This window comes from Chenopodium album, chromosome 15, assembly GCF_948465745.1.
Source record: "Chenopodium album chromosome 15, dcCheAlbu1.1, whole genome shotgun sequence".
In the NCBI taxonomy this organism is placed as follows: domain Eukaryota; kingdom Viridiplantae; phylum Streptophyta; class Magnoliopsida; order Caryophyllales; family Amaranthaceae; genus Chenopodium; species Chenopodium album.
In genome coordinates this window covers 49,447,256-49,475,003 of record NC_137848.1, presented here as the reverse complement: position 1 = coordinate 49,475,003, position 27,748 = coordinate 49,447,256, and the positions used below count along the sequence as shown (strand labels likewise).

General features: G+C 33.0%; 5 protein-coding genes and 1 pseudogene across 5 annotated transcripts; 2 read left to right on the top strand and 4 right to left on the bottom strand.

The window, feature by feature from the left end:
- Positions 1 to 1,631: 1,631 nt before the first annotated feature.
- On the bottom strand, positions 1,632 to 5,084 carry LOC145581356 (putative disease resistance protein RGA1). The gene has a single exon (XM_081638377.1). It carries the CDS (start codon positions 5,082 to 5,084, stop codon positions 1,632 to 1,634), a length of 3,453 nt encoding a protein of 1,150 aa, XP_081494503.1.
- Positions 5,085 to 9,904: 4,820 nt separating this feature from the next.
- On the top strand, positions 9,905 to 11,670 carry LOC145582452 (acetylajmalan esterase-like; annotated as a pseudogene).
- Positions 11,671 to 12,262: 592 nt separating this feature from the next.
- Positions 12,263 to 15,198, bottom strand: LOC145582451 (mitochondrial fission 1 protein A-like). Its single transcript, XM_081639449.1, has 5 exons — positions 15,013 to 15,198; positions 13,871 to 14,006; positions 13,216 to 13,340; positions 12,747 to 12,810; positions 12,263 to 12,635 (listed from the first exon to the last, which is right to left on the bottom strand). Exons 1-5 carry the CDS (start codon positions 15,103 to 15,105, stop codon positions 12,550 to 12,552), a joined length of 504 nt encoding a protein of 167 aa, XP_081495575.1. The 5' UTR covers positions 15,106 to 15,198; the 3' UTR covers positions 12,263 to 12,549.
- A 1,373-nt stretch (positions 15,199 to 16,571) lies between these two features.
- Positions 16,572 to 18,226, bottom strand: LOC145582450 (uncharacterized). Its single transcript, XM_081639448.1, has 2 exons — positions 18,007 to 18,226; positions 16,572 to 17,432 (listed from the first exon to the last, which is right to left on the bottom strand). Exons 1-2 carry the CDS (start codon positions 18,169 to 18,171, stop codon positions 16,788 to 16,790), a joined length of 810 nt encoding a protein of 269 aa, XP_081495574.1. The 5' UTR covers positions 18,172 to 18,226; the 3' UTR covers positions 16,572 to 16,787.
- A 3,002-nt stretch (positions 18,227 to 21,228) lies between these two features.
- LOC145582449 (sorbitol dehydrogenase-like) lies at positions 21,229 to 23,779 on the top strand. Its single transcript, XM_081639447.1, has 6 exons — positions 21,229 to 21,340; positions 21,431 to 21,496; positions 21,607 to 21,845; positions 22,234 to 22,524; positions 22,668 to 22,855; positions 22,982 to 23,779. The coding sequence occupies exons 1-6, from the start codon at positions 21,229 to 21,231 to the stop codon at positions 23,172 to 23,174; spliced, it is 1,089 nt and encodes a 362-aa protein (XP_081495573.1). The 3' UTR covers positions 23,175 to 23,779.
- A 277-nt stretch (positions 23,780 to 24,056) lies between these two features.
- LOC145582447 (uncharacterized) lies at positions 24,057 to 25,604 on the bottom strand. The gene is made up of 2 exons (XM_081639445.1): positions 25,440 to 25,604; positions 24,057 to 24,896 (listed from the first exon to the last, which is right to left on the bottom strand). The coding sequence occupies exons 1-2, from the start codon at positions 25,587 to 25,589 to the stop codon at positions 24,246 to 24,248; spliced, it is 801 nt and encodes a 266-aa protein (XP_081495571.1). The 5' UTR covers positions 25,590 to 25,604; the 3' UTR covers positions 24,057 to 24,245.
- Between the last annotated feature and the right edge of the window lie 2,144 nt (positions 25,605 to 27,748).

Below are 27,748 nucleotides of genomic sequence, written 5' to 3'. Positions count from 1 at the left end.
TTAGAAAAGGGGGTTAAGGAGACAAGGCCATGAGGGGGGGGGGGGAGAGGGTTTAGGGCAATATAGGAAAGAAGAGGTAAGAATCATTCTTGATGTGAAAAAAACTTCAATGGTGGTCAATGAGATTTTTCCAAGTTCATTGCATGATATCTTAAAATGTTAGAATGGCAAGATCTATCTAACATAATTATCTTTCCATGCTTAATATATACTAGGCATGACCTTGATAATTAAATTATTGTTATTGTAACCTGTTCACATTTACTAAACTGAACTGAATTAATTGGAGCTGAACTGAATATTTTATGAGAGAAAAAAACTAGGAGCTGAACTGAACTGATTGGAGTTGAAATGAACTGAAATTAAGCTGAAGTGAACAGGCCCTAAGTCAAAGTAGTGCATACAGAGTAATAGCTTGTCCATGTATAGACCATTTTTAACAATAGTTAAATCCTTGTACTACTCCTTTATATCATACTTTAATTTGAATCTAGATTTACATGAAAATTTTACAAATTTGTTCAAAAACATTCAGAAAACATTGCATATTCAAAATTCACATTGATACTTACTTCCAAATAAATAACATTACCAACTATTAAAACAATATATTCTTAAACCGGTAACTTAATTAATAACGACAATTTAATTTCACCAAATTAAAACTCATCTTTAACAAATACATCTTGTATGTATATAGCTTTTCCATTTGAATTAAAAGTATCCTTTTAACATTTGATGCCCCAAGTGATTTATTTCAATTCATTTGAAGCAAAGCTCTTAAATTCGATTCTAATTCATAATAAATATTTTAATTCGTTTAAAGCAAGTTCTTAAATTCAATTCTAATTCATAATATAACTATTTTTGGCATCAAAACGTTTAACAACCAATTAAATTTCGAATAAACAATGACTTCCAACACCTTTGAAACCATGAGTAATTAATTATTTAATTTGCTAATCAACACACACATATATTACATTAATTCATTAGCAAAACAATCTATTCCATCAAATTTCATATTTGTACAACGGTAACAGATATACCTGACTCCATTACCAAAACAAATTTAAAATAATCTACACATACATCAACGACTAATTACACATTAATCACTAAGTATAGGTCACCAAATTGAGGGATCGCGCGCGTACCGAGTATATCACCATATAAGGGGACCGCGCGCTCTCATCTTTTCCCTCCGTAACATTACTTATTTGTTTACTTATAATAAGTTATGTGTATTACTTCCCATCATTACTTAATTTGGTTTAATACACTCTAAAATGCTACATGTTATGCAAAATTCGTATAATTTAAACACAATTATTTGACATTACGTTATAAATTGTTCCGATTTTAGTTGAAGCATTAGTTTTGTGCACTTATTTATTAACTATAGCTAAAGTGATCATTATACACTGATCAATCAAAGCAAATGAAAATCAACAATCAAAATGCGACCAATTACATTAACACATAAACAACAATTAATTACACACTAATTACCGAGGTAAAATCACCAAATTAGGGGACCGCGCGCGTAGCGCGCGGGCCAACAACTAGTAATGTTAAAAGAGCATAATAGAAATTATTCTACAAAAAATTAACATACATTAAAAGGCATCTCATAAATCTAGTGGTAAGAATAAAAAGGAAGAAGCATTATTGGAGGTGATTTCCTTGGAGGAGATGTGTTGAATGTTAAGCCAGTCTTCTCCGGTTGGATTTTGGCATCTTCTCTCTAGCTGTGTCGAGCAATACGAAATCTTAAGGTTCCTGAGAGAAGTGAGTTTCGGCATCCAATTCGGCATTGATTCTAGCTGATTGCAGCTTACTATAGACAAGGTTCGAAGGGCTTTCAAGAACTGCATCCAATCTGGCAACCTTTGTAGTTGTGGGAGATCAATCAGTTGTATGTAGGTTAGCGAGTGATAGAGGGATTTCCATGGCGTGCCATCTTCTCCGTCTTCTAAAAGACTCAAATTATGGGTGTAGTAGATGTCTAACATCTCCAAAGCAGTGAGATGCTCAATTCCTCCAGAAAGTCTCCTTAGTTTGGAGCAACCTATTATATCCAAGGAACGCAATGAAGATGAGCAACTACGAAACACCTCCTCAACTACTTCCAAAGTCTCTACCTTGCTCTTTTTTATGGTCATAAATTCGAGACACCTTAAAGCCTCCATGGGTAGTGAATTTAGCCACGCCACATCGTCTATGTAAACCTCCTTCAATCTGGGAATTGAAATACTCGAGTTTCTAGGATCACAACAAAATGAACATGATGGAGAATTACAAGCATTCTCACCCCTTTCGGTATTCATTATTTGAAGTCTATTGTTGAATGCGACTAAATGCAATCTTTCCAATTTAGGACACCATGGAGTACATGTCAAAAGCGGGCATCGTTCTATTCTTAATGACTTTGATTGAGGAAAATATAATTGTGAGCGATATTTCATCTCACTGGTACTGCTATCAACAAGGAGTTGATCTCCTGCCTCTACCCTTCTCATCCACCCTTTGAACTTTTGCAAATTCTTTAGCTCAAAGCGTTCAAGGGATGGAAAGAGTAGTGAGTTATCTTCTTCAATATTAATGTGCTCCAATTTCTCTAACTCTGAAAGTGTTAGGACTCTTAGATTGCTCAAGTTTCCCAAACATGGTAGATAGTCCAGTTCCTTGCAATTGAAAAGACGAAGATTTACAAGATTTGGTAGAAGGGTTACCCAGCTAGGCATCCTTGCACCATGATATCCTCGCACAACTAACTCTTTTAGATTACAATGTGGCTGCAACTCCTCCATCAATCTTCTTTCTACATCGTTAATTATTCTTCCAATACATTCATCGAGTTTGAAACCAATTGCAATGCAAATAAGATGTTCCTTGTGCCTTAAGTATAATCCTCCCCTCATACTGCTCTCTTGAACACATGTAGCATTATTAGGCCACCTAACGTCGATTTCAAGACGACCCTTCAAATTGTTAAGAGCCGTTAGGTATTCTAGTCTATCAAACCAGTGCTTCCAACCTGAAAAACTCCCATCTCCACCCACAATAAACTTATTCAAAGTGCGAAGGCAACTCAGCTTATCAATGCCTTTAGGCATAAAAGATAGACTAGAGCAACCATCTATATCCAACGTCTCAAGCTTAACCAAGCTACTCATGTCTTTTGGTAACTCTTTTAGTTTATTACACCCTTTTAGTAGCAAGGTTTGCAGATTATATAATTTCGCTATTGACTTAGACAGCACTTCCAAATCTTTATTAAATGAGAGATCTACGTACCTCAAATGCAATAGCCCTCCAATAGAGTTTGGTAAACTCTTAATTGTAGACCAAGCTAGGTCCAATGTCCTTAAGCATCTGCAGTTTGTAACAATTGCTTCTAGTGTAACTTTGTCCATCTCATCAGCATCTTGACGCCAATGGCCAGCATAAAAATATGAGCGAATATGTGTCTTACCAAAGGAGTTTTTTGCAAATGAGCTTCTGGCGAGAGACAGATGACGAACGTTTTTATCTAGGTTGCCACTAGCAGTTTTCATTGTACAAAGCTCCTTCCCTATGACACTTTGAGCAATATCGTGCATGAGATCATGTATCATAAATGACTCAATTTCTCCATTTGCACTTTTTGGTTGTACATTATGGAAAAAACATCTCCGCACCAACATAGATATGTATTCCTCACCTGCATCTTCTATGCTTTGACCTTTGTCTATCGGAACAATATACCCCTGTGCCATCCAAAGGTGTATCAACATCTGCTTGTCTATAATATAATTCTTGGGAAATACTGCACAATAACTAAAGCAACACTTTAACGGAGATTCAAGATGATGGTAGCTGAGTTTTAACACCGGCATGATATCATTATGGCTCTCTCTAATGCTGGCTAATCCGATATCTTGAAATTGTAGCCACTTTCTCTTTTCTTGACCATACAAAATACCTCCTGCCACTTTTATAGCAAGGGGTATTTGAGCAAATTTGTGAACAATCTCACACCCAATCTTAACCAAGTCATTATAAGGGTTTGATTGCTCCGATCCAAAGTCTGACCTTTCAAATAAGCGCCATGAACTCTCACGTGACAAGCCCTGGAGCTTGTGCATCGTGCCATTTCCTATGATTCGTGCCGTTGACTCGGAACGTGTAGTTGCCACAATCCAACTTCCCCTCTGATCTCCAATCAAGAACTTTGCTAGCTCATTCCACTGTGTACGATTCTCGGTCCATACGTCATCTAATACGAGTAAGAATCTCTTGCCAGCTAGTTTTTCTCGAAGTTTGAGTTGTAGTAGATTCATGGTGGAATCCTCATGATTCTCTCCCAAAATCTTACCAACAATTTCTTTCACATCTAGCTGATTATGATCATGATCAAAGACACAAGCCCACAACCTTAATGGAAACGCACTTCTGACCCTTTCATCATTATACACAAGTTGGGCAAGAGCAGTTTTGCCCAACCCTCCCATTCCCACAATTGTGAGATACGACACATTTCGTTGAACATTAGAATCAAGCAACATACCAATGATGTTCTCCAAGTCATCTTCCCTCCCTATAATATCTGTTGCACCTACATAAGAACAGGTCTCAGGCCTTCTCTTCCTGATAGGCTCGTGATCAAGTTTAAAGCGAAATTGATCATTGTAAGCAATCGCATCCAACTTCTTCTTGATATCTTTAACCCCTCGAGACATCTTCAATGCAATTCCAAGTGGGTTGGAATTATAAAAGAAGTGGCGCGCCTTTTTGGAAAGACTAACACCATCCTTCTTCAGGAGTTGCTTCTGCTCGGCGAGTGTGACAAATTCATCAACTAGATCATCTGCTTCATAAACAGCATCCTTGAGCTCCTGAAGCCAAACTGTTGCTTCATGGGAGAGCTCTTGCTTGGATTCTGCATCGAGCAACACGGCCTTGACAGCCTCAACGGTACGTATAAGATCATCAAGGTGAGATTTGTAGCCAATGAGTGAGAGGGTCTCATTGACCTCCGAACATTGCAAGGCTGCAAACAAAGTTTGGGCAACAGAGAGCGTTGTGCCTACAATGTCCATTTCTATGCAAAATAATGATGAGAAAAGATGGTATGAGTTTTGAGTTTGATCAAAAAAATTCATGCTTGGTTCAAGTTAAATAGAAGTAAAATACTATCAATCCGTACTACAATATGACCCCTTAATTAATCATTTCGTTGAAATACTGTAACATTAGCACTTGTTAATATGATTAAAGTATCATCATTATTAAGCCTACTCGTCAACAATAATTATTTAAGAACAATTTGCTGTTTAAAGTATCATCAGCATTATTAAGCTTACTCATCATTTCACTAACAACAATTATTTAAGACCAATTTGCTAAATTGTAATCGACATTATTATCTTTCTTTTCTTTAATAATCTAGAGCAGTTCGGCCATAGAATACGTATACATATTAGGTGGAGTCATATATTGTAATAAGAAGGGTCCGATAAGGCCGTAACTCGTAACGGGTCAACCCGCTAGTCCGCTACAATAGTGTAATTAGTCATAGTAGTACTGTAGTACTAGTTTTATATTCTCATCTGAAAACTAAATAATTAAAAGATAGTAAAATTTTAAAAATAACACCATTTATTGTTGTCATTTTGTACATTACACCTCAAGTTTTTTTTTTTTTATTATTATATTTTATCATCTAGTTTTATCAAAACAGTAAAAACTACCACCGCTTTTGCCTGACTCCCCTATATGACGTCATGGTGGGTCCCACTAACCAATTTTTCTTCGAATTTCACCTTTCTTCTTCCTTAATTATCCTAATTAACCAATTATACCCTCGATTTTGCATTATCGTTTAGCTTGAAGAACAAATTAGTGAATAAAAACCCTAAATAACGCCTAATTGAATTGCAAATTGATATTAAAATTAGACAAAGAGGAAGAAGAAGGAAGAACATAGGTGAGAATCGAGGGAATTGAAAAGAGAGGAACAATTGGTAGTGGAACCCACTATGACATCATATAGGGGAGTCGGGCATAAATGGTGGTAATTTTTAGTGTTTTAGATTAAACTAGGTGGTAAAATACAATAAAAAAAATTAAGTTAAAGTGGTATTGTACAAAATGACAACAATAGATGGTGGCATTTTTCAAATTTTCCTTAAAAATTTGTATTTCATTCGTTTATTTAATATTGCAAGATTTGCAACCATTATTAATTTAGAAAGTTGTAGTACAAATATTGCAACATAAAAGTATTTAATTTCTCCTTGAATTCAATAATATCCATTATATACATAGCAAGTTGATTAAAGAAGAAAATCATATATAAAAAGAGAAATTTAGGAAGTAGGTGAACACAAATTTCAGCTATTTTCAAAGCAAAACAATTAAAAGATTAATCCCAGTGGTTCCACCTTCCACGAACTTGCGTTATTTGTTTGTTCTTCTTCAATTGATGGGTTGGTTGTAGAAATGTAGAATTTAAAATTTAAAATTTAAAATTAATGATGAAACTTTACTATATAACCTAATAATCACAAACAAATAGTAATAAAAGTAATTAATAAATGGGAAAGAATTAACTTTAAATAATAATGTAAAAACTATTCCCTTTGTTCCCCAAAGTTGCAATTGGTGATTTTATATAGCTAATAAGGAAATAAGATAGTGGAAAACAATGATTAGATATCATATATATCAAGTCTGAAGTCTTGTATGTGGCTAGCCACACGGTGTGGCCACATTAGTTTATAAGAATAATCTTCATTTATATGTATGAGTAACCTCAATTTTCATAAGAGTAACCTCACGATGTCCATAAAAGTAAATCCAAATTCATTATATGAGTGAATTCAAGTAATTTAGAAATAAGTAACTCCATTTGTTCATTCGAGTAATTTTCACTTATTTAAGGAGTAACCCTAGTTCTCATTTAAGTAACCTACATACACGTTAAGGTAACCTTATTTGTTCATCACTGTAACCCCCTATTACTTAATTAATTGTCTTGTATGTGATTATGTAAAGTTGTCACACCATGTGGCTAGCCATATATAAGACTTTGTAATCAAGTATTAATATATTAAATTAACTTAAAAATAGAGATATTTGTATCGGGAGTATGCAAATATTTTTGTAAATAAGAATAATTACATTGGAAGTATTATATTATAAGTCAAAATAAAATAATAGGTGTTACTCGAATGACCAAATGAGGTTACTTTTTTTTTTTTACTAGGTCGGCTAAAGTGTGTGACAGCCATGGCCTTATGTCACAACTTTAGTTGTTGGTAGCATTAATGCGAGGAAATATGTAAAAGAATATTTTAAGGGTTATAAATGTCCACACACTATTCTTAAGAGCTAAAAAAAGAGGCAATAAACATTAATGAGAGCAAATGATGAGTGTCATTTCTGACACTATTTTATATATATGTTCCTTAGATTTTGGATAAGTTCCTTTAGCATTTTAGTGTTTTTATTTAGGTTTTTGATATTTTGTGGCTTATTTCTCATTTGTGTGTTTTGATAGGTTATTGAGTGGTTTTAGAAGGTAAAAAGATCAACCAAATGAAGGAATCAATGCGAAGCACAATTGGAAGTTCCTGCCGAGGAACTTGAGAAACTGACGGAGATGAAAACAGCTTGCTGGGCACGTTTTGTTCGTCTAGGTTCATTGAATCCACGAATTTGGGAAATCTTGGGGAATAATTCACAAGATCTACAGCTGTTGGAAAAGATAAATATGAATGAAAAGAAGATCTTATCAATTGGTTAAGATATGGAAGAGATATATTTTTTATCTAATTACTTTCCTTATCTTTGAAAGATTCCCAATTATCTCTTAGCCTATTTAAAGCCACGAAATCATAGAGAAAACAAGCCAGACACTGAAGAAGAGACGAGAGAGAAGGGAGGCTTCACTCCAAAACCCTTCTAGGGTTAGGAGTTGTTGGTCACTCTTCGTGATACATTGCAGCGAAGGAATTCGGAGTTGCCTGAGAGGAACTCAGATCCGAATCTGAGAAACTTGATGGGTTCTTGTTTCGTTTTCTTTTCTTATCTTTGTATTATGAGTCCTTAGCTTGTTATGCTCAGTAACTATTAGTTTGAAGCCATGTATTAAGTATTTGAGACGAGTATTGTTGGTTTTAATGATTAATGCTTTAGAGTATTCTTGAATTATTGTTTTGTTCATACGAATGATGATTTCTTATAAGTAGGTGTACAACTATTTGTTTGGGTCTGATTTCTTTTGCTAATTAATACTACTAAGTCCGTAATTGCTTGGGAACATTAATCGAGTAGCAAACAATTGTATCAATGTAAATTTTATTAATATCTAATTTTTATAAATTTACAACGATGAAAAGTCAGGGAAATAAGTCAAATAACTTATATTACTCGTATAGTCGATTTAGGTACATTAATTGACAAATGGGGTTACTCGGATTATAAAAATAAATAAAATGACTCTTATAAACCAACGTGGCACGCACGATTTACTGTTTTTTTTGGTTTTTTTTTATCCAAATTCAATTACCCTTATTACTCCGTATTGAAGTCATGTACTCCATGCATGGTGTCCTAGGATGGGAAAATTGTATTTTGTCACTAAGTCACAATCAACAAGAGACTCCAAATAATGAATACTAGATCCTGGAATTCTTCTTTTTTTTTAAGCATAATTTTAGCCATGCTTTGTCTTCCGCGGAGTAAACGAGATGCTTGTTCCAGATTTATGAAACACAATAAAACAGAATAGTCAATGACTTGTTCATCAAATATGAAATCCATTCCCTCGTTATAATCTCTAATCCGAGAATATCTATCATTCTTGTGTATAATTTATAATAGCATATTAATGCCATTAATCAATGTCTAGTTTTAAAGAAATTGATATTTACAGTCTTAAAAATGCATATGAGAAGCTAAAAGTGATTTGATTCACACATAATTTGTCGTGGTTTGTAATTTACAATTTCAGGCAATTTGTAAAGTATTTTAAAATAACTGTTTTGTACATTGGCTATTGGTTATGAATGTATGATACTCCCTTGTGTATTTTTTTTTTTTTTTAAATTTAAACGTTTTGACTTTTGCACCGTTCACCTAATCCAACTACTTTTGTTAATGTTTGTGATTTATGCAAAAGAAATTATTTAATAAATACTCGTAGTTTATTAGTATTTCAATTGTTATAATTTAATTATTAAAATTTAAGGATATCATTAGTCAAAGTTTTGTATAAATATACGTGCAATCATTAGTCAAAGTTTTGTATAAACATACGTGCAAAACAGAAATTAAACATTTCACTTATAAAAATACGAAGGGAGTAGATGCACAGTAAATTTAATTATGTTAATTTTATTGTTTTAGTGTAAATTTATTAATTAAGGATGGTTTTAAATTGTTTCAAAAAAAAATGGCTTTTAAATTGTAAAATGTTTATCTAAGGCCCTATTATTTTGACTTTTAAATTGTAATGATTATCTAAGTACATTAGGATATGATCATATGATTTGAAATTGTTTTTTTAAAAAGATAATATGATTACCATGATTTCAATACATGATTAAAAATCCTAAGAGAAGATCTATAATAAGTATTTTTTTTAATGAAATTTAATTACTTATAATTTTAGAATTTAGCACAACTCATTAATTTAGGAAACATTAATCCTAATACAATAGCAATAACTTAATTTCTTTTCTTCTGTTGCAAGTTAGTAAACCTAATCTTTTACGACTTACCCTTAACCGAATTAAATAACCGACTAAGACATCTATTTTCCTAACCTTAAATCCTATAAATTCATACTCTTCCCGTCTCTATTACATTCACAACACAACCCAAAAAAAAAACAGTACGTAGTAACAAGAGAACCATGGCTAGCATGAAACTAGTATTCTTTATTGTTGTTGCTCTTTGCTCTTCCTTTCCTCTCCGTATCCATGCACTCTCTCAACAAGTACCAAAAATAGATGCGATCTATCAGTTCGGCGATTCGATATCCGACACCGGTAACTTGATACGCGAATCCCCCGTTGGAGAACATACAACCTTTGCAAGACTTCCTTATGGACAAACTTACTTCCATAAGCCTACTGGTCGTTGCTCCAATGGCCTTCTCATGATCGATTTTATTGGTATGTCACCTTGTTAATAGAATTACTAATCAACTTTTAAGTATATTTATATTCTTTAACATTTGTTCCATAATTATTGCACCATTTAAATTTTGCGTTTAATTTATATTAACTTTGACAATATATATGTAAAGAAAATATATAAACAATGCAAATCAAATATTATTAAATTTATAAATGATTAAAATAATGCGAGTTCATTTAACACGTATAAAAGTAAGATTGTTAAATAGTACGCTTATCATCTATCGTCTATAAATCACTAAAACCGTACCAATTTATAAATATATGTATGACTAATAAATTTTCTTTATTGTATAAATTGCAGCAAGATACTTGAATTTGCCCTTTCTTGATGCATATCTTAATGAAGCCGGTAACTTCACTCATGGTGTGAACTTCGCTGTTGCGGGATCGACGGCTCTCGACACTTCAACCTTAGCTGCTAAAAACATTACATCGCCGGTTACCAACAGTTCATTATCTGTTCAAATGGCTTGGTTTAAGTCTCACCTTAATTCACTCTGCCCTAATCCTAAAGGTAATTAAACTTCTAGTCCTATCCTAAATATTATTTTTCTACGATATCCCTATTTTTAAAAAGTTTGAGATAACTCTTTTGTATTAATGATGATCGAGGAAATAGTTACTAGTTTTTTTAATCAAATGTTTGCAGATTGTAAAGCCAAACTCGCAAATGCATTATTTATTATCGAAACCGGAGGCAACGACTTTAACTATGCGTTTTTTGGACGAAAATCAATGGAAGAAGTGCAACAGATGGTAGATGAAGTCATTCAAGCCATTATTAGTGCCGTGAAGGTTGGTATCTTTTCTAACTTATAATGTCTATCGATTTTAATTATTCACAATATAACATAATTAACGATTTTATATGAATGCTAATGCAGGAAGTGATTAATTTAGGTGGTACTAAAGTTGTAATTCCCGGTAACTTTGCAATCGGTTGCATGCCTATTTATCTAAGTGCCTCGAGACAAAAGACCCGAATATGTACGATGAGCTACAATGTTTAAAGGGTTTGAATGGATTCGCAACGTACCAAAATGTTCGATTACATGAAGCTATTAAGGATCTTCAAACACAGTATCCAAACGTTGCAATTGTCTATGCTGATTATTTCAATGCATTGAAGGGACTCCTTCAAAATGCTGCTTCAAATGGCTAGTTTATTGCCAATTTGTAATGTATGATTTTGAAATCAATATTTTATCCGTTTGTTTGAAGCATGGTACTAATACATAGTAATAATTATTATGCAGGTTTTGCAAAGGGTGAAGTGCAAAAGACATGCTGTGGCATTGGTAATAATGATTACAATTTTAACATAACTCGAATGTGTGGCAACAATGGAGTTCCTGTTTGCCACGATCCATCTAAGCTAGTGAGTTGGGACGGAGTCCACATGACTCAGCACGCCTACAGAGTTATGGCTAAGGAAATATTCAAGCAGATCGTTCAAGGCATCTCCAATCAAGTTTAATTCCTTTTAATAGTGCAACTGTGCAAGTTAATTATACTACTCTGATATACCTTGCAGCTATATTTTTACATATTGTAGATTCATTTTAACTTTGATAAACATTTTAGAGAGTTAAGAATATATTATTCTAGTATTTCTAGTTCCTAAATTTTTTACATGACAGTTTCTAAGGCAATACAGAGTAATTTGTTTTCTTTAAAGTTTTTTCATTAAGTTAATGTCGTTAGCTACGGTAAACAAATATTCCCTGATCATGAAAAAAAAAAAAAGGGGGGGGGGGGGGGGGGGGGGGGGGGGGGGGGGGGGGGTTCCAATATTAGCGGGTCACTAGAGATTTTAATAACTTAACGGCATCATTAAGTATCAATCAATAGCCTAGAAATTACTTTTTATTTGATAAAAAAAGGGGTACACTGTACAGTTTGTACTCCTTGCTTGTGGTCTGAGTACCTCAATGTTGTAATAGTGTATCTAAAGAAATTTGAATAAACACCAACATTACCCTCATATACCTGAGAGATTGTTGGATTATCTTTCCAACGGTCAACTTTGGATCATAACAATTAGCTTCGGCTTCCTGGGCAGCCAAGTCTAGAAAAAGTTTATAAATTCAATAAAAAACATCGACTGGTGAGACAAGTAAATCCACATAAAAATCTTATACAACTTTTGATAGCAAAGTAAAATCAAAACTGCCTGATGGCGATACATCAAGTTTTGTTATGTATGAAGAACGAAAAACTCCTAATTACGTTGAAAAGATTATTTATCAAGTTCATCCATGCACAAAGTATATATAGGCATTGCGTCTACACAGGAAAGAGGAGTCAAGATATGATAGTTGCAGTAGTCACTTGACTTGAACAAAATTTAACTTTCTCACTTCTTACGAGCCACAGCTGCAGCAATTCCTCCAACAAGAAGACCCACTGCAGTAGCTGTTATGCCAATCCCAATAACACCATCTGTATTTGGTATCGAAAGACAGCAATAAGAAAATAGCTTCATGTGAGTTATGGCTTATGAAAAGCAACTCTTCTGAAATTGAATAGAGAATTAGAATTCGCATTTCTTACCTCTGGCAATCCGATCTTCCACATTTTTCTTCAGGGTTAATGCTTGCCTCCAGTCAGGTGCAATCTGCAAAGTCATAATACCAATTTATGCCATTAATAGGACACAGTTGCAAGCAGATAGTATCCATTTTTATTAAATTATACAAATCTAAGTCTTTTTTTAAATCACTATAAATAATAAAAAAAATCATTTTTGAAGTGTTTTCCCAATAATATACATCATAAATAAGCAATTTCTAACCGGAAACATCACCGTTAAGCAAAAACAGACATCAGCCAGATTAGAGGATATGGGATGCAATGAAATCACAAAAGAAATAAGCTCATCATTGTTTGAAATTGTTCTGTCATCCTACACAGCAATCAAAAGACCTTTTCCAGAAAAGGAATTATGGCCTTGAGAACAACCACAACAACCAGTTTGCCAATTCTATCAAACCACTCTACATGAAAGAGCTAGAAAGGTTACCTCAAGACACTGTTCCACAAGCTGCCTGCTTCTTGCAAAATCACCACTTCTGTAGTACCCCACACCGAGCAGATAGATTTTCTCTCTCCTTTCAAGTGGACCACTGCTTGTATTAGCTAGTGATGCTGCCAAAAAGCCAGGACACAATTTTAATTTCTGCGTAGCACTTCAATTTGGGAGGTGGGGGGACACAGCCTTAATACTAAGGTATGAAATTTTCATTTCAGCACATCTTTAGACCCTAACTTGTGACACTAGTTACAGACCAGAAAATTAGTCTCATTAAGTTATATGTTCAGAGGGGTTTGCTAATGCATTCTAAAAGAGAAAGATGTATTAAAACAGCTGAAGTACAAAATAAATCAGAGAGATATGTTAACGTTTGAGAAACTGATACATGAAATAGTCTACAGTTCAGAATACAGTCTAGATGAAAGAGCATATTACAAAAGTAAAGGCAGTTTCAGCAAATTATGGTGTGTAGGGTAGAGCATAGATAAAAGCAATGCAACCTTAGGTATATTATCAAAAGCGGCTAAAAACTGCAACAAGATTATCAATGAAAAGATTTTAAATCTTAGAAATATCAAACATACAAAGCAAGACATAAGAACTAAGAAGAAGCATCCATAGTTGAAAAGGTGACCAAATTTACCTTCAACCATAGCTATCCCTCGCTGCACATCCTCAGCACGCCTAGAGTGGACAAGGGCCCATGATAACCTCATCAGACATTCACTTCTCTGTTCATCACTGGAATTGGCAGCTTCTGCAACCTCTCGCTCAAGTCCCTAAAAGTTATATAAAAAATTTATCAGCTATCATATCCAACTCTCCCTCTGTCTCTGTTTGGGGAAGGAGGGATCAATTCAAAGAAAAATGATATGCATTATAAATATGAGGAATAGGAGCCAAGCCACACAAAAGGGGAAAAAGAGAATATGAGAATCAGACAAAAAAAAGATGCACAACAGGAAAGTAAAAGACAAATAAGGTTCAACGAAACATAAAACACAAAAATAACATATCCATGCATTGCTTCAATGTAATGCTAAGGATTCAATAATCCTACTCAAGATTACATATCAAAACGCTCCATTAATATAGACAGAATCACATAAGGCTGAACAAACCTCCAATCTCAAGCAATTCATCGGAACATGAGCATAACTTGACAAACCAAAAATCGGTCCAATTTCGTCATAAATTTCCACATTATCACTGAAGTAGGCAGATGCCACTTCCAAATCCAAAAACAAAGAACAAAATCCGCAAACACTCATTGGCTAATCAAAGTGGAATTAGACAGAAATGCTAACAATAATTTCACACAACATGCAATAGCTTAAAATTACTGAAAAAATACGGAGTATCCTAACAATTCCAAAATCAAGGCGTGGTAGCGAACATTTTCAAGATTTTCCGATTCCTATCACAGAACTTTCACCTTAATTCCAGACATATATTTAAAAATCCATCTGATATTAATCAGCCACAACAACTATATGAAAGACATTGAAAAAATCATTCATGGAAAAAACAAGCTCAACAAATCTCAACATTCAGATGAACAATTGCAATTTCCAAAAATCAACCATATCACATAAAGACAACAACGAAAAAAGCGAATTCTTCCAAATAATAATCAAAATTGTGTCGAATCATTAAATAAAGCAACAAAAATGGTGCGAAAATTGCAAAACAGAAATACATAAATCAAAATCAAACAAAAAAAAAATTGAAACAAACAGAACCCTAAACTTAATCAAACCACAAATGAAAGAATAGAAAGCTTACAGAAATAGTATCAGGATCACACCAAGGAATTTGATCGCCGCCACCGAAGAAATTCCCGACAGATTCAAAGAATTTTCCGATTTTCGCATCCATTTTTTTGCCCTAAAATTTGAAATTTGTTGCGTTTTGATGAGAGAGAAAGGGGAAAAATTGTAAAGGAGTGAATTAATACGTTGAAATAACAAAATGCCAAGGCTTTTATATTGGTTTTTAATTTCGTTTTGATATTAATAAAGTATGACGTATACGCTTTTGGGGTATTTGCTCGCTTTAAAGATGGTATAGTGGAAATAAAAGACGCGATTAAGTTATTGACTCATTTGTTTTTGTATTAACAAGTAATTGACTTTTGCTATTATACTGTAGTTTATAGGCTCATGACCTTATTCTAATTAGAGGTTTCTATTGGATGAATCTTGTGAAAATAGTCTAAAACTAATTCAATTTGGGATTAATCTAACTGAATTGTTAGGAATATAAAAAGGCTTAAATTCGAAGTTCATCGGTTTAAAACTTTAAACACACACTGATTTGACACGACCTTATTATGTTATGACTCAACCGGTAGGTTTCTATTCACGCACTAAATTTGTTTCTCATTAGTTACTTGTTTCATTTTTTATTTTTTATACTTTCTCCGTTTCTATTTACTTGACCCGTAGCTTTGGGCACAATATTTTAGAAGAGGAGAGAGAAATTATAGTTTTGTGACCCTTGTTGTACATAGCTTACCTTATTACCCCTTAAAGTTGCCCCCATGTGCATTTTATAAGGGTAATTTAGAGAATTTATCTACCCTAAGCTTACCAAATATAGTATGGGTCAAGTAATATGACATTTTCATTATAAAAATGTTAGTCAAGTAAATAGAAACAGAAGAAGTATTACTTTTGTAAAACTTAAAAAGTATTACTCGTATAACAATTAGTAATAGTAACACAAGTTTTTAAGTCTAATTTTCAAAATAGCATACAAAAATGCGACATAAGTATAACAACTAATGTGAAGTTAAGTCTTTCTTATTCTGGCCTAATTTGGTAATTAGTTGGTAGTATTAGTTGATTTGACTAGCTGATTGAATTATGGGCTGGGTTAAACAATTGGTTCAATCCATCTTATTGAACTCAGAACCCTAATAATCATGCTGTTATGGTATCAGAAAATATCTACCGGACCATTTCAATACATAATTTGATACACAGGCTGATATAGTGATACGTGTTATACCATTGCAGTATCTTTGACAATGATCATTCAATCATACCCTCTTTCAAGTTGAACCGCCTAGACTAATGTAGTAATGTCTTTTTCTCTGTTAATCCATAAACAGAAGCTTAAATCAATGAATAGGAATCAAGACCAGCATCAACATATGACGGAAACCATCTCATATTCTTACACAAATACTCCCCAGGATGAATATGAGCCAACAAATGAGCAACACGAATGTGCAAGAAATGTATGACCTACCATTATGCAGAGCTTTTGAGCCTTTTAGGTTAGTGAGAGTTCATCTCGAGAAGCAATTAGTTTCTGACCTATCATCAAGATCCAATAAATTGACAAAGAAAAACACCATAATCTGATCTTTTATTCTGAGAACTGTCAAAACTTCAACTTCAACATTTTACCTTAACATTATAATCATTGATACTTAATATTCATATAATCTACTCTGTCTAATACAGGAAAGGCGTGAACAGGAACTCTTTATTGCTTGCTATATGCATATAATGAAGTTGAAGTACATAGCATCATCAGTTGCATCACCAATTTCATTTCGAATCCCCAACTTTTCCCATCCTCAAATAAACAGGAAACTTCACAACCTTATCGTTCTTCCCATCATTCATCCAAGCATGCTTGAATCGGTCAACCTGCTCATCCGGCAGCATCTCCACCCCCTTCTCCTTAGCAGCATTGTAAGAAGACCATGACCTTATGTAAGCAAAATAGTCCTCCAAGCTCATCACCTTCTCGTTCTTGAACTCAAACGGACCAGTATCTGCCAATCCATCAACAGGCTCGAATGGGAAATGAATGCTCCGGTACTTGTCATCCACAGCCCTTGTCGTCTCCTCCCATCCAGGACCGGAAAATCCCTTGTAGAACGGCCAGAAGACAGCATCCACCTCCTCATTCACCAAAGGTGTAGTGTAGCACCAGGCTGCAATGACCCCATTAGGCTTCTTCAGAGCCCATCTCACAACCTCGTAGAAGTTGGAGAGATCGAACCAGTGCATTGCTTGGGCTACGGTTATTAAGTCAATGCTGGATTCGGGTGCTATCATTTGCTCAACATCAGTTACGGACAGAACCTGAGGCGTCTGAATGTACTTGACATTAGGCAGTTTTGGTGCACACTCTAGCTGTGTCGCGCTGATATCTGAGCCCACCACATTCTTATAGATTTCAGCTAACTGAAAATCAACAAATATGGTAGAGTTAAAATATGTTTTAGAATTCTCACTTCAACTTGAGAAACATGTTTATATGATACAATTCTTGGTTTGTACTTATAAACATAAGTTTTGCAAGAAAAATTACTAAAATTGATTAGTAAAATGTGGTGATCGTTGGAGTCTAATTTAGAAATTCTTGGGGGTAATTCAATATCACAAATTAATTACCGAAATTAATGACAAGATCAATTGAACAAATCTAAACTTGGTAGAAACTAATCCCAAAATCGATCTGATTAAAAGTGTGGATCTCGCTTAATACCCAAAGATATAAGATCAAAACTCGTCTAGAGAAATTAATGTCCAAAATTACTCTGTATTGATCACATTCATTACAGAAAATAATCACAAAATCAAGAGAACAAATATAAACTTGGTTGAAAGAAGTCCCAAAGCCAATCCACAATAAATAATTAATAAATGATCATAAGTGTGGATCCCAATGATTAATAATAAAAATAGCAAGACATAAGATCAAATCCCGTCTATAAAATAAAATAAGAAATGAGAAGAGGAAAGGGAAAGAACGTACGGAAGGAATGGCCTGGCCAGTGCCAGTACCGACATCCCAAGCAAGAAGATGGGAAGGAGTGTGAGAGGCGATGAAATGAAAGAGTTGAGGTGGGTAAGAAGGTCTGCCACCTGAGTATAGCTTTGCATTGTAGGTTGGCTTTGCCAATTCTCCACTCCCTGCCATATATTTCTTCTAATTCTTTCTCCTCTTTCTTTATCTAATTTTATTGAATTTTGGTTTAACGTTGTTTGATTGTAAAGTACTCATTTCATTATATTATGATAATATTTGTCATCATGCCCGTGACGAGCCGCCGCCTACTTTTACCAAATTTTGTTGCTCCCCTTCAATTTTTGTGTTTAATGTTGTAAATTGTAGTTTTTGGGTGTAGTAAGAGTGTTTTGTTTTTTCTTTTTAGTAACGTAAAAAAAAAAAAAACAAATTTTATCAATTAACTTTGACCATCACTTTTTTTTTTTTTTTAGTAATGTATAAAAAATAAATTTTATCAATTCAAATTATGTTTGTTAAATGGCATTTTGTTAGCTTTTGGCTTTTTTAAGTGATCAAACCGTCAAAAAAAGTGTTTGGTAAATGGCTATTCATTCAGCAAAAAAAACTGGCTTTTAAGCCAAAATAAAAATTAAAAAAAATAATAAAAAAAAAAACCTGCTTTGAGTAGCTTTCTTTGTTGGCCCACAAATTATTTAATAAATAGCCAACAGCCACCAACTAAATTTACCAAATACTTTTATAAACAACTAATTTCAAAAGCCATTTTTACCAAACATTCCGACAGGTCAAATAAGCCAAGTGAATTAGCCAACCGTCAATAGCCATGTACCAAACAAGGCCTTAATTATGAAATATATTGTTAAATAAATATTAAAATAAAGTTTTATGATATCAACTTTTTTCTACCAAATATTATTTACTAACATATAATTTTATAAATCTAAGGCCAAACTTGTGCATTGCCATATATGCCACTTTAATTGTGCCAATTATAGATTTCAAATTAATCAATCATCACTATTTTCATTAAACACCATCACATATTTATAAGCTAAATAATTAGTTTAAAAACAGTGTATAACAAAACTATTTTTGCCTAAAAATCATGTATAACAAAACTATTTTTCCCGCATGTTGAAACCCATTGTAGCTTACTTGTGAGTGTCCCATATTGGAAAAAGAAGAGATATGGTTCCACTTTATAAGGTTGAGGAGTTACTCCTACAATTGCCAATTGGTTTTAGTATGGAAACTCCTAAGCCTTGTTTGTAGATTAAACTCTCCTTTTCCTTATTTTGGGTTGCTCAGGCCACTATTTATAAGCGTTTAGTTAGACTTTTAAAAAGGTAGAGAAATAAATTTGGGCCTAATTTTCAACCTATCTAGACCTAATTAAAGTTTGGGATTTAAACCATCCAAAGTGTAAATTTGGTGCCTATTTTGGCCTGACACGAAAATTTCACTCCCTAATGATATGGGCCTTATTTGGCATTGTATGGCCCAATTCAAGATGACATCTATTTTAAGTATTGTATTATCTTTGTAGAAAATATCTAATCATTGTAAATAAAACTTCGTATGAAATGGATGTAGTATAAAAGTTATTCATAAGATTTGATAGATCCATTCAGTGAATCACTAGACACCTCCCATTAATTATCTAATAAAAAGGAGAAATTATTTTTTATAACGATCCAATAATTATAAGGATAATTCTTTCTTTATAAAAACAATTCATTGGCTTACGCCACAATCAATCAACTTTATAGGATCTCAACTTAGAAGATGAAATGAATCTGGATAAGTTCATAGAGGTTAACTTCAGATAAAATAGTTAAAATAAGCCTAACAAGTTTTTATGAAATATTGAATTTTAAATTGTCTTAATAAATTTAGATAATGTTGTATTAATTAGAAGGCGATAAAATCACAACCTATATCCTTTTACATTTCAGATAAGAATTCTTAAGAATTCCTAATTACTTGTATTATGCAAAAATAGATTAGGTTTTTATACATAGATACGGAGTATTATATTTGTCACAATATAAATTTTTTTGTTTTTTGACAAGCACAATATAAAATTTTAGAATAGTTAAAATTGATTAAAAAAAAAAAAGCTTACAAATAAAAGGATAAGATTTTTTTTTTTTTTTTTTTTTGGCATTATAGACTATGGTTTTATTTTTGAGAAATAATAGATTTTAAGTATGTACAAATTACAACTAAAATTGTTTCAAAAAAAAATTACAACTAAAAATTATGAAAAACTAATATTTTGAAACTATTTTCTTTTTTTTAATAAAAACTAGTTTTGTGCTCGGGCGATGCTCAAATTATTGATAAAATTTTAGGATGAACTTTTTTGGCTTGAATGTTAAATATCTTCATATAATCTCTTAATTCAAATTATTTAGACATATGATATTGTATCACTTTTTTATATAATAGTGTATTTTTTGTAGTTTTGTTTGTTAATAGATTTCCATGTTATTATTAACTCGAAATTATTTTTAATGAAATTAAAATTAACTCTATAATTTTTTAAATACATTAAATATATTATAAATGGATCTTATTTTTAAAGAACTTTTTAAAACGACTTTAATTAGGATGGAAATAAAACCGAGTTATGGTATATTTATTAAAAAAATTATGATTAATTTTGTATATACAAAATATTAGAAGTTTATTAATAAAACTCTATGCAACATTTTTATATTAAAAATCTATTTAAAATTCGCTTAATTTGTCGCCTACATAGCTCAACACTTGGCAAACAACTAAAATGTCAAGTGTTGTTGTCTCATAACCTGGCTAGGAGACCGACTTTAGTGATATTAGTGACTAGTGAGATGATATGATTATGGAATTTATGGCAATAGCAAAGTATAAGTAGATATCCATCGTTGTATATCATCTACTAAGATAACTTTTAGTTTTTGGAAAAAGATGAATTTTAAACCAATTTATCCACCGGTCAAATATTCTCTTAAAAAGGTAAATTTCTAGATAGAATAATATCCTAGACATCTAACTTATCCACATTTTTAAAGAATTAATTTATTTATTTTTTACAAAAATTACGTCTCATACATACCGATCTTCTATATAAACAACGTACCATCTCCCCTTCTCAACCATCACAAAAATTTCGAAGCATTCATATTAATATTCTCGAGTTTTTTCATAAGCTAGAAAAAATAAATAAATAAATAAATAACAATGGGAAAAGGTGGAAACGCTAATGATGTTTCTGGTTCTTCTGAAAACATGGCAGCATGGCTTCTTGGAGTTGATAATCTCAAGATTCAACCTTTCAAACTTCCTAATCTTGGTAAATTTTTGAATTTTCGTATATTTTTCGAAAACTTTTGATCGAATTCCATAGATTAGATACTAATAGAAGTTGTGTAATCTTGTTTAGGGCCTAATGATGTAAAGGTTCGGATGAAGGCTGTTGGAATTTGTGGTAGTGATGTTCACTACTTGAAGATACTTTATTTTACAATAATCTCGATTTGTCTCGATTTAGTTGTCACGTTAATAATTGTTTTTGTACGTATGTAAGCTTAAACATGTTACGCATTGTTATGGAATACTAGACAATGAGTTGTGGCGATTACCACGTCAAAGAGCCGATGGTAATCGGCCATGAATGTGCTGGTATCATTGAAGAAGTCGGTAGCGAGGTGACTGACCTAGCTCCCGGTGATCGGGTAGCACTCGAACCGGGGATCGGCTGTTGGAGGTGTAATCGCTGCAAGGAAGGAAGCTACAATCTTTGCCCTGATAAGAAGTTCTTTGCAACTCCTCCTATTCATGGTTCTCTTGCAAATCAGGTAATTAATCAACTTTAATTCAATTTCCTAAAATAGTTTGTCTTTGTTACATAATCATACCTTATATTATACTATAAGGCCCCGTTCATTTCACCTTATTTTGTTGAACTGAAATTATTTTTACGGAAATAAAATTATATTTGCTGAATTTAAATTAATTTTACTGAACTGAAATTAATTTTGCTGAACTGAAATTATTTTTACTGATTTTCTATTATAATTTTTCTTTAAGAAAACTGAATTTTACTGAACTGAAATTAATATTACTGAGCTGAACTTATTTTTGCTGAACTGAAATTATTTTTACTTAATATTATTTTTTAACCTGAAGTGAACAGGGCCTAAGTCTATAAGGTTTAATGTGTTGTAATTATTTTGTTACATGTAGATTGTGCACCCTGCAACTTTATGCTTCAAACTACCTGATAATGTAAGTTTGGAAGAAGGAGCAATGTGTGAGCCTCTAAGTGTTGGTGTTTACGGATGTCGTCGCGCTAAGGTTGGGGCTGAGACTACAGTTTTGATTATTGGAGCAGGACCTATTGGTCTTGTTACTCTGCTTTCAGCCAAGGCTTTTGGAGCCCCTAGGATTGTGGTGGCTGATGTAGATGAACACCGTCTCTCTCTTGCTAAGAGTCTTGGTGCGTATGTTGTTGTCCAAGTTTCCACTAACAAGGAGGTTTGTTGGTTTTCAATTTCTGAGATCTATCTTTTAACTATTAATATCTTTAAACTACGAGTATTATTATTATATTGCTAGAGGAGTAGACGCACTTGAATTTTACTAAAAATTGTGTTATGTTTATGTGTTTTATTTGGTAGGATGTGGCCGTAGAAGTTGAGAAAATTAAAAAAGCTATGGGAAAAGACATAGATGTCACCCTTGATTGTGCCGGTTTTGATAAAACCGTATCAACTGCTTTGGGTGCTACTCGAAACGGAGGCAAAGTTTGCCTAATTGGGATGGGTCATTGTATCATGACCGTTCCTTTAACCCCTGCTGCCTCAAGGTAAACATTCTTAGGAGATTTTTTTCACACATATTGTAATATATATACTATTGATATAGTAAAGAAATATGTACTACGTATATTGTCATCCGTGTTTACTAATTGATTTTGTTTGTAACATTACAGGGAGGTAGATGTGTTGGGAGTTTTTCGGTACAATAACACTTGGCCACAATGTTTGGAGTTTTTGAGTAGTGGAAAAATTGATGTGAAGCCTCTTATTACTCATAGGTTTGGATTTACCGAAGAGGAGGTGGTGGAAGCATTTGAGACCAGTGCTCGTGGTGGTAACGCAATCAAAGTCATGTTCAATCTTTAAGGAGTTTGATTTGATTATGAAGATTTGAAGACACTTTCTAGCTTAAGGGCGTGTTCGGCACTAGCGTTTTGGTAGCTTTTTGACTTGGTCAAAACGCTATTTAATAAAAATTAGGCATGTTCGGCAAGATAGTGGTAAAAGTAGCTTTTAGTGTTTCAAGTAGCTTTTGTCAAAAGTTAAAAGTTTTAACGTTTGAATAGCTGTGGGATTATTTCTTTTATTTTTTGGTTTTTTTTGTTTTTTTAAATTAGGTGTAGAATTTTTATCCAAAATTTTAGGAAATAAAATCCAATTCTTTTTTTTATCCTTCAAATTTGAAATACTGTTTTAATACTTATCAAAATTTTAACGTTGAAATTTGTTTTGATAATAATTTTTTATTATTTAAAAATATTTAGAAACTTAACAGCTAATTTACCGAACACTATTATTAAAAATTAAAACATTCACAGCTAACAGCTAGGTGTACAGCTGACAGTAAATATAATTATGTCTTAGGTTATTAGGCGTAGACATTTTTAGTTTAATAATTAACCTTGTTATTAGGTTATATACTTATATTGCACAGTACATATTCTCAGAATTAATTAGTTTTTAATACAGTATTACTTATGAGTTTATTAAAGTTTATCTCTTCTGTCAAGCTTTCTGTTGAATGATCTATGCACCTAATCACTGACAGAAACATGGTGATCAATCTGATCATCTATTTTTAAGTGTAGTAGTTGCAACTAACACCACTAAGATTGTTTACAATGCTAGTAAGCTAGTTGCAACTTGCAACTTGCAACTTGCAACTTATGTACTAACACTATTGTTCACTTCTATTTCTATAGATTTGTGACCCGGAAAAAAATAATCAAACCTTATATATAAGCCGACTAAAGAAAAATTGACGCTTTATTACTTATTAAAAAAACTCGTAGGTACAAGTCTATTTTGAAGACTTCCAAGACACGGTGAACACATATCCATCACTTCATCGCTCTCAACACTTATATGAGAAGTTTAGTTTTAAATAGAGTACATCATAATATATTACTCCCTTCGATCATTTTTCCAAATTATTTTTTAGTGATCAAGATTCCCGACTTTGCCAATCCTCAAATAAATTGGAAATTTCAGAACCTTTTCATTCGCTCCATCGCCTTTACTCCAAGCATGCTTGAATTTCTCTATGACTTCATCTGTTAACAATTCCACACCTTTCTCCTTAGCAGTGTTATAGGCAGACCAAGACCTAATATACATCATAAAATCTTCCAAAGTCATCACCTTCTCAGCCTTGAACTCAAATGGACCCGTATGATCCAGCCCATTTACCGGCTCAAACGGGAAATAAATATCCATATACTTATTATCCACGAGCTTTCGGGCTTCCTCCCAATATGGACCCGAATTATCTTTGTAAAATGGCCCAAAGATTGCGTCCACTTCATCGTTGATCTCAGGAACAGTGTAGCACCAGGCCGCGATGACCCCATTGGGCTTTTTTAAGGCCCATTTCACCAAGTCAAAGAATTTGGGGAGGTCAAACCAATGCATTGCTTGCGCTATTGTGACCAAGTCTAAGGTTGATTGAGATGCTACATTTTGTTGGAGTTCCTCAGTAGACATAGTAGGGGAAGTATGTTGGTACTTGACATTAGGAAGTTTTGGTGCAAACTCTAGCTGTTTGTGACTTGTGTCTGTACCTACCACATTCTTGTAGATCTTTGCTAGCTGAAAAAAAAAATGTATAGATCGTTAAGCCTTAATTTTCTTCAGAATAAAAGGTACCTCGAAACATAGGAAATAATCGGAATTTCTTAGAAAATGATTGAAATGAGGTAACACATTAGAAAAGATTAATTATGAAAAATGATCGAAATGAGGTAACACACTAGAAAAAATTAATTATGAAAAATGATCGAAATGAGGTAACACACAAGAAAAGATTAATTATGAATTGAGTACATCAGTTTCCCAAAATTTGAATTTTACAAACTGTCTTTAGTTATCAACAATTCATAGAAATTACCACACAAATCGATTATGTTCTACCACAAAGTATGTGTACGATAAGTCATATCTCGATTCTCCTCACCCCAAATTGTAATTTGTATTGACTGTATAAAAATCGATTTTAATCAATGAATCCGGATCTTCATAATAAAAACTTATTATAATCATTGAATGTTAATTTGCACGAATAGATACGTCTAATTGATTGAATAAACAAATGATAAACATTGAAACACTTAATAAAAGAGGGAAAGAACTAACAGGGGGAATGGCTTGACCGCTGCCAGTGCCAACATCCCAGACAAGATCATAGGATAGAGTTTTCGAGGCAATGAACTCAAAAAGATCTGTTGAGTATGTTGGCCTCGCATTTGCATATTGTTCTGCCTGCTTTATAAACAAATCCGCCATACTTTTGTTTTATGCTCTCTTATTTTAATGCTTTTGATTAGTTTTATATGATGGAAATTAATAGGGATTGAGATATTATTAAGATAGTGGAAGAAAAAGCGTTTCCAACTCTTCCTTTCTAAACTTGGCCGTCAAACGTCATCCATGATGTTTTTTTTTTTTTTCAATCCAAGTCTAGTCTTGAACATGTTAGCAAAAATAGACACGTCTTGGAGGATTGGTGAATCCGTAATACTCACGAGATAAGATGCTAGTTTTTGGACTTACGTGATGCTCTTTTAGTATTCTTACAATCTCATGTAGTCTTTCTTTTTTCTTTTGACAAAGAGAATCTCATGTAGTCATGTGAACAATAATTGTCATCTTACCAACGGTTAATCTAATTGTACTGGTAGTTATTTTCATTTGAAGTTTTTTGTTAATATTTTGTAACTACTATCAAACAAAGCTTGGTGGAATTGGTGGGAAATTCACCTTGTGACTTTAACTCTACTCTCAAGTGATGATTAACGAAGCTGGGTTGGCTAAACCTGTGAGAGGTGAGACTTGAATCTAACCATCCAAAACTGATCCTCAAAACCGGATTCAGGGGCGGATTATTGTTAGGACTGAAGAGGGCTTGGCCCCTGATAACTTTTGGAGAAAAAATTATACTGTACTTAGTTTAGAAGGCCCATTAAAAAAAAATGATTGTTTTTCTTATTTGCCTAGTAGCATAGAAAAGGTAATTAAATATAGAGTATAAGCACCCTACTATGGAGTACTACTATACCAAACTACCCAATTTCCAAAAGTATTGACAACTCATTGACCCACAAACCCTTTTCCCTTTTTTTAATTACTCCACGTTTATACATTTAGGGGTCGTTTAGTTCATTAGGGAAGTGTAAATTCCCATGAAATTTCAATTTGTGCGAAATAAATTCCATTATCAAAATCATGGGAATTTAACAAATTTGTTTGGTTAAAAATGGAGGAAGTAAATTTCCATGGAAATTTCAACTTGCCAAGGGAGGTAAGGTAAGTGAATTCCCATGTTTTGTGGGAAGTCAAAATTACCATGAATTTTAATTGCCCCTATTTTTACTTTTTTTATGTCAACCAAACAAGAGGGTGAAAATGAAATTCATGGGAATTTTGACTTCCCACAAAATTTTTAGCCAACCAAACAAGGCCTTAATCCTCCTTAAACAATTGTTAAAGTTTTTTCACTTTTTCCAAGGGAGCAATTCATTTTTTTTTTATTTTAAGTTTTTGGTTTTTAAATTAAAATAAATTTCTATGTTGTATTGGTTAGTTTGAGCATTAAAAAATAAATTGATAATTTTAGGCGAGAAGATGTTATCAAGGTCAATAAAAGCACTCTATTAAAAGTATAACGTAAGTACAATTTTTGCTTTCGTACCTTCGGTATTTCGTTTTATATTTCTCTATTAATATGAGTATCTATCAATTAACAAGTTGTTTTTAACTCCTTAACATCTATAATATAATCTCACACTAAATTTGTAAATAATTTTCATATGCTTATGTTAAAAATTATTGGCCCCGAAAGAAAAAGTTTCAAGATCCGCCACTGTCCGGATTAGTCCAAAAAATGAACCGCGTGAAAAAAAAAAAAAAACAAAACAAAAAAAAAGGAGGATATAGTAGTATTATACGAAGTATACTTTCTCTATGGCTTTATTCTACAAATGTTGCTTATATAAGATTTTTATGCTTTTAACCGTGCATTTTTCATTATATCATTTTAAAAAAGTTGAAGTCTTGAGATAGTAGTATTAAGAGTGTGCCCTAGGATTATGAATATGATTGTGTAACGATTAATGGAAGTGTTGGGCTCCCTTATTGGGTGAGCTTCCCTTTTATTATTTCACAAGATTGAATCAAGACTAATCTAATGAAATGAATTGTTTATGAGAGAAGAAAATTAGAAACTGAACTGAACTGAAATTAATTTAAAGAGAACAGGTCCTAACAAGTCAACTAACACGTGTAATTACAATAGATAATCAATAATATCAATTTCTTGCCTGTGTTCAGATTACACACTTGGAAGTACAATTGGACAATTTGGCCTGTGTTTAGATTATGCAACGAGGATGCCCACACACTAATGAGAGTATTTATGAGATAAACCAATGCCTTCGAATGCTAAA